Here is a 9523-nt window from a genome sequence, read left to right as displayed (position 1 = left end):
GACGCATCGGTATTATGACGTCATCAAAACTCCCAAAACCAATTCCAGTGAAGCTGCGACTGAAGTATTCCCGTAAACTTTACTGATTGTATTTAAACGATTTTGCAGCAGAATTATTTTCTACATTGCGATATTTCAAGAAGAAGCCTTTGACCTTTTTAAATATTTTTTTAAACACCAACTTCCCATGGCCTAAGAAAAACACCTTTAGTCAATCTAATTTAAGTTAGATGTTCCGAATCCGCTAGTACCGTTTGAGAAGCGGTACCTAGCGGATTCGGATCATCTAATTTTAATTAGATTGATGAAAGTGTAAATGAGCGTGTTTCAGAGGAGGGGTACTGAGAGTGTAATTCGGAGTTTAATAACTTGTGTAAGTTGTGTTTTTATTATATCATGGGTTAAAAATTTATTTCCGAAACAAGTGCCTGTGCAAGTTTAGATGGAACGTTCTATCGTTAAAAATGATATTGACGAGACATTTTCACCCTTCCTTTAATAACTGTCGTTATTTTTATTTATTAGATCCTATTCTTTTTATTTTTCTTTGTCCTGTTATCTGTGGATATATATTAAATGAATTATATAAAGCACATTACAAAAAAAAAATCTTATATTGGTCTTTTTTTTAATTCTGAATACTGAATTCGCATTTCGGATATTTTGCTTCCGTCTTCATCATTTTAAATGTTACATTAAGAAAAATGGCAAAAAGGGACATCATTGGGTTTTTACAGTCTGTAAGAGCTGGTTTGTTAAATGTAAGTATTTTCCATATTCAGTTAAATTAAATGTATCCAATTTACCCGATATGGAAGCTCATCACATCTCTTTTGGTGTTATTTTGGGAAGGTGATGTGTATTGGGTTATCTCGAATTTCCTCAAAGTTTGTTGACATTATCAAAATGATAAACTTTGATGAAATGATGAATACCAAATTTAGAAATAAGACAAACAGACAAAACTAAAGATACACTAAAAATCGAAATTGAAATAACCATTTGTTATCTTAAGATTCTCCATGTTTTGTGAAATGTCAACGAACTTGGAGGAAATTCGAGATGAATTTATACAAATGATTTATAGTTTCTTTGAATAATATTAATGCAACATGATTAACGCAAATATCAGGGAACTACAAATATTAAGGTTGCTTTTGTTGATAAAGAAATTGAAAATGGCCCAATTTAAAAAAAAAGATTAATAAATTGAATTGGCAATTGACATTAATCATGTTAATTTTGATGGAACTGCATGTACACATTTCAAAAATATTTATTGGAAAGAGGCCTGTTCAACAGACTGAGCACTCTCAAACTTTTCTGTTGGAAGTATAAGGAATTTTGGTAAGCGTTTGCCAAGGTTCGCACTGTTGAACAGTCCTCAGGTTTCTCTTTTTTATTCAAGGAAAATTACCTCTAACTTAAAACAAGATAAATCAATGTTTGTCTTTGTAGATAAAACATCCTGATAATTATTTACGATTTCAAGTTGGAAAGGAACTATCTGCAAGGTATGATGATTAAATTAATAAATACAAAAGGATTTTATTCCTTGACATAAAGAGTCATGAAAGACAGCAAAATGTGTTGAAACATGTATTTGCCATCTTCAGTTGCTTTTATTTCATATTCTGTAGAACCCAGCCAGCACCAAACCTCCCAGATGGCCCAAGTCACAAATTGTCTGCTAATTACTATCTAGAAAGAGATGCCCGTCGCCTGGTGGAGCCACCAGAGGAAATAATGTCTGGAGGACAGAAGCTCCTCCCAGATACAGCTGCTTCAGAGGGAACTGGGTAAGATTTCATCACTTATCCAATATCTTCATAAACTAGATAATAGCAATATACCCCCCCCCCCCCCCCAAAAAAAAAAAAACAAAAAAAAACATCAACAACAAATTATTAGAAGAATGAATAGACTAGAAATTTTAGCCCTGGAAAAAAAGGTTTAAGTTGATTTTTTAAAAAGTTAAGCTTTAATATAAACGTTTTTTTTTCCTTCTATTAAATAGATAATTGATAATTAAATCTTAACTGTGTATTCTCAATACATAATTATATGGAACTGAAAAATCTTTTCAATGAAAATGAGACCTGAAGATTTCTTCAAGATCAATAAATAAAATCAAATGCTGTACCTAATACAATTATGTACATACTGATCTTGCTATATTAGCTGCAAAAATGTAGCACTCCAAAAAAGAAATACACTGAAAGACTGTAGAACTACAGTGCAGTGCCACCCATTGAAAAAAGTTGTTTGAATTTGGAGTGAATAATCGCAACTTTTTGTATATTATAAATATACATTTTTTTCTATGGTTGGCACTGTAGCTCTCTGGTCATCCGTCCCAATTTTTCAGACCAGTGAGATACAGATCAGCAACTAATCTCGCTATTGCTTGTGTTAATAAGCTAATTCATAGAATCTGATTCTCCCGCTTAAGGAAAAAGCTAATTCAGAGAATTCAGTGTCCCCTGCTTAAGGAAAAAGTAGAGCATGCACTGATTTGTGGGGAGGGAGGTTGAGGGGGGCACTTCAAGAAGGGATGGTGGGGCCATACATGTAGGGAGACATGGTGTAAAATTTAATTGCAGAAACTCAAAAGCTTCATGAGATATCTCCCAGAAAAGAAAGTTTTACACATACACTCGCACACAGAATGTATGAGTTCATGTCCTTGACTTTTGAACTTTTGACCTCAAAATAAACAGGGGGTTTTCCTTAAGTCAGAGGTAGTTATGGTAGGCCATAGTGAGGTGTGGTATAATAAAAATATCATTAAAAATGCTTAAAGGCTTCTCAAGATATTGCACAAAAATTAATGAAAGTGTTAATTAAAACGGACAAAGTTTGTGAATTGACCTTGACCTTTTGACCTCAAAATCAATAGGGGTCTTCCCTAGACCATTTGGAGTTGTGTAAGATTTTATTGAAAAAGCTCAGAGGCTTCTCAAGATCTTGTGTGGAAACTAAGTGTTACAGACACACAGAAAAACAGTCAGACAGATGGATGGACAGACAGACAATTAATATCCTCATAGGGGTCTTTCCTCTTAAGGCATAGGAAGTTAATGCAAAAGTTCAAAGGCTTCTGGAGATGTGTGAAAATTAAATTGTGTTGAAGCAGAAAAAATATGAATTTATGAAGGAAGACCCCTATTTATTTTGAGGCCAAAAGGTCCAAGGTAGTGTTACATGTAATTCATTCATTGTGATGTGTAAAACTTTCATTTCTGGGAAGTAAGAAGTTTTTCTACTACAAGTCTCTAAACCCCCGTCTGTCCTTCTTAATCTTTATATGTCCCCCTCAACCCCCCCCCCCCCCCCCCCATCTGCTCATGCTCTTCTTTTTTTTCTTAAAGTAGGGGACAAAGATTTTTCTGAATTAGCTTGTTTAGTTCAGATTTGCCATATCAAGTGTTATCTAAACATACATAAACTTATAACTTATCAACAAAAGAACAATTTAATTTATTCTGATTTATTTTTATAATTTATATTCATGAATTAAATGTTTTCTTTTAGTGCCCAAGCCCCAGGATACAGATCAATTACACCAGGCAACCCGTATAATCCAACGTCCATTCAACTCCCTTACTAGATTGTGATTTTGTTGTTTGTTTAATAAATTCGACTGTACAACTTTCATGACTTGTCATATTGATACAATCAAATCAAGCGTCTACATTTTGAGAGATCCAATCCCGTTATCCGAATAGTCCAATCCTGATTCGGTTTTGTAAATTAGTGCGCATATACATTTTCCAGTTTGCGACTTGAGATTGGATCTATGTAAACAATGTTTGAATCGTTCAGGTAATTCAACACAACAGTAAATGAGTTAGTTGTTATCTGTGACAGTGATATACAGTAGATCTATATCCTTTATGTGCTCCTGTTTTTGAGAAATATTGAAAAAATTGAGATTTAAAGATTATATATTTTAATATATTGTTCAAAGCGCCTTCCAACACGGCAACAGCTAGGAAGCTTTCCCCGACGTTTTTTCACAAAGTACATGTAATTCAGATTCTGGAAGTGATTTCGTCTTGAAAATTTTAAATTGTGCCCCTGGAGGTTACGAAGCTTTTTTCCAGTTAACGTTAAAATAGTACACAAAAATATATTATCAACAAACACACGTATGTTACGTACGTTGCATGCAAATGAAATGTGAATTTTGTTTCGCGTTTTACTTTAATGACTCTCTAACTTTCTTTCGATTGAGAACCTTTTATACAAGTTGGAAATTGGGGGGGGGGGAGCTTGGAGATAAATAAATGTCAGATCGATAACGTAAAAGAATATTATTGAGAAAAGATCTGCATAAACCCCAACTCCATGTAGAAAGGAAAAATATAACATAATTAAAAGCATGAGAGGCTGATCTACTTTTGTCTTTTGTGCTATTTATTTTTGCAACTTGTCTTACTCCGCGACTATAAATTAAAATACCCCTTTTCCGCGATACAATTTTACTATCACGTTTTATTGATGCTTTTGTGGTCATCACTTAACCTGAAAAAAAAAATATTTGTATTGACATGTAATGTAACCACCCCCCCCCCCCCCCCCAATACAAAATAGGAGAAGGAGCACATGCTAAAAATAAGTCGACGAAAAGCAAAAGTTATCGTGGGAAGTAGTATATAACTTGTCGTAGAAAAGCAGGGGTTTTTTCGCGGGAAAGTTGTATCTAATCGGGGAAAGTATTTGATATGAATTTCATTTCAAATATTTTCCCTCGCATGCAAGTACAGGCAAGACCCCCCCTTTTTTTTTTCTTTCAAAATTTCCACGATTCGATACACCTTTTCCGCCAAAAAAAAAAAATCCTACATTTCTTCATAATGAAAGCAATCAAATCAAACAAGAAGCTGGTTGCAATCTCAGCATTTTTAAAATTAGAAAAAGTTTTCACATTTCCAAAAATAGTGCACTGATAAACGTTGATAATGCATTCAGTACAATAGAGGCAAGTGAATGCGAATAACAAAGACGCTCGATTGTTCTCACTTATAGAACGTGGAGGAATTCATGCCTCCTTGGTTTGCCCCCTCAACATATACACACATTTTTTAATAATATAGATTTATAAATACATTGAAAAATGAAAAACTTCCTTAGGAAGCACATTTATAAAAAACGGATACCTGAGCCAGCTTGTTTTCATTTTATATTAAGTAAACAATAGTGAAGTAATACATGTACCTCGTCGTACCCCAATGGAGATAACATGACTATTTCTTATATTACTTTATACAAGGGATATTGACTTATTATAATACTTATAGATAGGTCATAAGGTGGGTCAAGTGTGTAATTTTCAGACCACGACAAAGTAGAAACTGTAAAAGCCGATCTGAGGATGGATGGTACTCGAAAGAAAGATGTTTAAGGCGGTTCTATTGGGAGAAGCCGGTGTTGGCAAATCCTCCATATTCTTACGACTTAAAGAAAATGTCTTTGGGGAATTTCTTCAACCAACTTTGGGGATAGAGAGTTGTTCAAAGGTTGTCAAGATTGACGGTCAAAATATAACAGTAAGTATACATTTCCTGCTTCTGATTTATCGATTGTATTCACATTTAACCTTCGGCACGCCTAAGCTTAGTGATCAAGAAAGGAAATATGAACTATTCTTTAAAAATACTAAGGGTTCTACTTACAACTTATTTATCTTATTAAATATATTGACCAAATTTTCTGTTAGTTTTGCATCTGGGATACAGCAGGAGCAGAAAGATTTAAAACCATCACCCGGAATTACTACCGAAACACGCACGCTGTGTTCTTAGTCTTCAGCTGTGACGACCCGGCATCTCTCCACTACCTGTCTCAGTGGGCAGAGGACTGTACAAACCATGCACCAAAAGGCAAAAACTCAAAATTAATCTCTATTTTCGTTTTGTTTGTGTTCACTTTTCATTTCAACTGAATTCTTTGATTGACACACAGACAAATTATTTTCTTTGTAAATAAAGCGCTTGTGTCAATTTTTTTTAACACTATACATTTTGATTGAAGGAAGGATATGGAGATAACGAACAGTATTCAATCTCAAAGTCCATAAAACAATACAAAATAAAAGCAAAGCAAACACGGACCCCCGAAACATCAGAGGTGGGATCAGGTGCCATGGAGGAGTGAGCATCCCCTGCTGACCGGTCCCACCCACCGTGTGCTCCTTGTCTTGATCAGGAAGTAACGGAAAAAATCCGTCATCAATTCAGTGTATAAATAATGGACTAACAATTGGTATGAAAATCAAATATTAATAAATAATATTTATATTTATAACAATAATGAATCAAATACAAATTAATAACTAGCTTGGCAAAAAATGTTTAATCAAGTAGTTTTTTTTTCTTCATCAATGAATAACCATCAATGTTTTTATAATTTTCTTTTCTTTTTTTCAGTCGTGTATCGATAGTTCGTCAGTACTAAGATTTTAAATTACATTTCTATTGTTTTCAGCATTGAAGTTTCTTATTGGAAATAAATCTGATTTGGAAAGATTAATTCCTGTTGAAAGTGTAGATAATTTCGCCACAGCGTTTGACTGTGAAAACACCTACTTCATAAGCGCTAAAACAGGTAACTTTGAGTAACTTTATTTCATACTACAATTAAAATAGATATTAAAATGGTTAATATTTTTATACTGAGCCTAAGGTAGTTGTGATTAAGCAACACAAAGTTTCATTTATATTCATGATTTTGAGTTTAACTTTTGTACCGATTTGAAATATTTTTGAGATAGTCTCTCTGTAGTAACTCTGGCAGTGTCCTTCATCTAAAAAATATCATAGCATTGTGCGTCTTTGTTACCAGTTTTAGTGGACTCGAGCTAAAACTGTTGGAGGTGGGGTTGCAATTACCATTCATCAAAATAAAGGAGGCCCATGGTCACATCGCTCACCTGAGCAATAGCAGAAATCAGTTTAATATTGAAATGTTTAAACATGAAAGTACGACAGTCACACCACCCTACTTCGGGGATCATGAGTAACAAACTTCTACATTACCCCAAGGCTTGTTCAACAGAGCGAACATATCTGTTGGAGGTGTAAGGAATTTTGGCGAGCGCTAGCTCTATTGAACAGGCCTCTGAGCTTGCTTTTTTATATAAATACAGTGTATGACCAATCATGGTTTTACTGTTCTTGGAAAGAATATTTTTAAAAATTTTCTCCATGAAAAACTTAGATCACTATTCCTATTAATAATAATGATATATTATGGAGGAACGAACAGTAATCAAGCTCAAAAATCCATTGAAATAATGTTTTTGGAGCATAGACCTCTAAAATCAGGTACCATGAGAAGCAAGCATGCCATTCTCTTCTGCAATTTAGAAGCAGGAGCAGATACAAGAGGTAGGATAGACACCTACTTTTCACCTTCAGCTATTCCGTATAGTCTCTTCCAGAAAGATTACTATACACACTAGTGTCTGTCTTACAAAGAATGTAACTTATTACCACGCTTCAACACACAGCTTATAGCTCTGAAAATTAACAATTCAATTAGCAATGTATTGTTATTTCCAATTTTAGGTTCTGGAATTGAAGAAAGCTTCCAAAGAATTGGTGAAAGACTCATGGATGTTTTCAATACTCCACTTGTAATTGAATCTCAGTATAATGAAACTGTTGAAATCACCAAATTCAAAGCCCATAAGAGTGGATGCTGTCGGTGACCATGTTTATTTGACATACATCATATAGCTTCACATTGAACGGAGGATTACGTTTACTGGGGATGCAAGCATTTTTTCTTCTTTTCAAATAAACTGAACTCAAAACTTCTCTTTGTATATCTGTAGGACTCCAAAGTGCGATGGGACTCCAAAGATCGATGGTCACGCCAAAGTCCGATGGTCTGCGCCAAACTCCGATGGTTCGACACGCCAAAATTTGATGGTGAGGAAAACAACGTTTATGCCGTCATAGTACCACTGCGCAAAACCTCAATGCAGCACCATGCCAAGGTCTTAAAAATAAGTATAAATAAATGCAAAAACTAGCCCTTACTTCTCAGATAGGTGCGAGATTAACCCTAAACGCTCGAAAAGTGTGCATTAACAATAACCTAGATATCTTGGGTGGGTGCAAGACTAACCCTAATCACTCGACTATAGTGTGCGAGGACTAACTCTAAATCTCTCGGGTTGTGCAATACAATGACTTAACTTAATCAATCGAGTGTTGTGCTAGGACTAACCCTAATATCCCTCGAAATTGCAAGCAATAAGCAAAATCAATAAAATTGAATTCGATGACGAATTCAGAAATGATGGCTTTTGAATGCAGAACAACGGCGTCAAGGATTGACGTCGGATTATTGTGACGTCATAAACGTTGATTGTTCATCCGCACCATCAGATTTTGGCGTGTCAGACCATTGAAGTTAGCGCAACGTGTCTCCCAGGAAACGAGCCATCGGCTTTGGCGTGACCATCGGATTTTGGCAACCGGAAAGACAGCGAGCCATCGGGGTTTGGCGACACCATCGGACTTTGGCGTCACCATCGCACTTTGGAGTGTTACATATTTAATAAAGGTTTTATTAGTATGAAGCATTCCTTTTCTGTAGGAGAACTCTCATATTTGTGATCATCAGCATTATACTTTTTGCTAGTATGTGACAATATAAACTCAAAATTCTTTTCTTTTTTTTTATTCTTGAAATGAAAGGCAATACAGATTACTCAAATTTTTAAACAATAGATTTAACCCTTAGACATGATGAACAAACAGCGGTGAACATAAACCATGGACGATTGACCACGGTTGTCAGTCTCCCCATCAGCTGATCATGTCTTCTGTTGTTGTTGCTGTTGCTTTATTGCTGCTGTTGTTGATGTTGTTGTCGTTGCTGGTTGCTGTTGTTGAGTTTTAGAATTAAATCTGTTGTTATTTTTTAAGCGTCAGTGATGATAAATTGCACTCTCAATTAAGACACCACACTCTCCAGGTGTGGCTTATGTGCAGCAAAAGTCTCCACACAAAAACACACACTAATTCATCATCATCATTCATCATCATCTTCATCATCTTCCTCGTCATAAATAGTAAGATTTGGAGACTGTGGTGTCATGGGTAACTCTGCTTCCCTGCCATTCCAAGAACAATGGCCTGTATAAATAAAATTACGTTTCACAATTAACTATTAACAAGAGGCCCATGGGCCACATCGCTCACCTAAGAAGCTTTGGCCATGTCGTTCTTTACCAGAGTTCCCCCTTGTAATACATATTGTGACCCCACCTTACCCCAATGATCATAATTTGAACAATTTGAATTCTACACTATCCCAGTATGCTTCCATATAAGTTTCAGCTTTTCTGACCCAGTGGTTCTTGAGAAGAAGATTTTCAAAGATTTTTTCTATATATTTCTATGTAAAATTTTGATTCCTTATTGTGGCCCCGCCCAACCCCCGGGGGTCATGATTTGAACAATTTAAAATCTACACTACCCCAGGATGCTTTCACATAAGTTTCAGC

The 9523-nt window shown here is 35.2% G+C and overlaps 2 protein-coding genes across 2 annotated transcripts; both read left to right on the top strand.

Moving 5' to 3' along the window:
• Positions 1 to 643: 643 nt before the first annotated feature.
• LOC134250068 (NADH dehydrogenase [ubiquinone] 1 alpha subcomplex subunit 7-like) lies at positions 644 to 3657 on the top strand. Its single transcript, XM_062732419.1, has 4 exons — positions 644 to 761; positions 1459 to 1514; positions 1641 to 1799; positions 3535 to 3657. Exons 1-4 carry the CDS (start codon positions 705 to 707, stop codon positions 3608 to 3610), a joined length of 348 nt encoding a protein of 115 aa, XP_062588403.1. The 5' UTR covers positions 644 to 704; the 3' UTR covers positions 3611 to 3657.
• Positions 3658 to 5225: 1568 nt separating this feature from the next.
• On the top strand, positions 5226 to 8409 carry LOC134250069 (ras-related protein RabC-like). The gene is made up of 4 exons (XM_062732420.1): positions 5226 to 5552; positions 5723 to 5885; positions 6490 to 6609; positions 7572 to 8409. Exons 1-4 carry the CDS (start codon positions 5382 to 5384, stop codon positions 7712 to 7714), a joined length of 597 nt encoding a protein of 198 aa, XP_062588404.1. The 5' UTR covers positions 5226 to 5381; the 3' UTR covers positions 7715 to 8409.
• Positions 8410 to 9523: the final 1114 nt, after the last annotated feature.

The sequence above is a fragment of the Saccostrea cucullata genome, unplaced genomic scaffold (assembly GCF_032062105.1).
Source record: "Saccostrea cucullata isolate Sc308-1 unplaced genomic scaffold, CSIRO_AGI_Scuc_v1 ctg1645, whole genome shotgun sequence".
NCBI classification, from domain to species: domain Eukaryota; kingdom Metazoa; phylum Mollusca; class Bivalvia; order Ostreida; family Ostreidae; genus Saccostrea; species Saccostrea cuccullata.
This window is presented reverse-complemented; position numbering and strand designations above follow the sequence as displayed.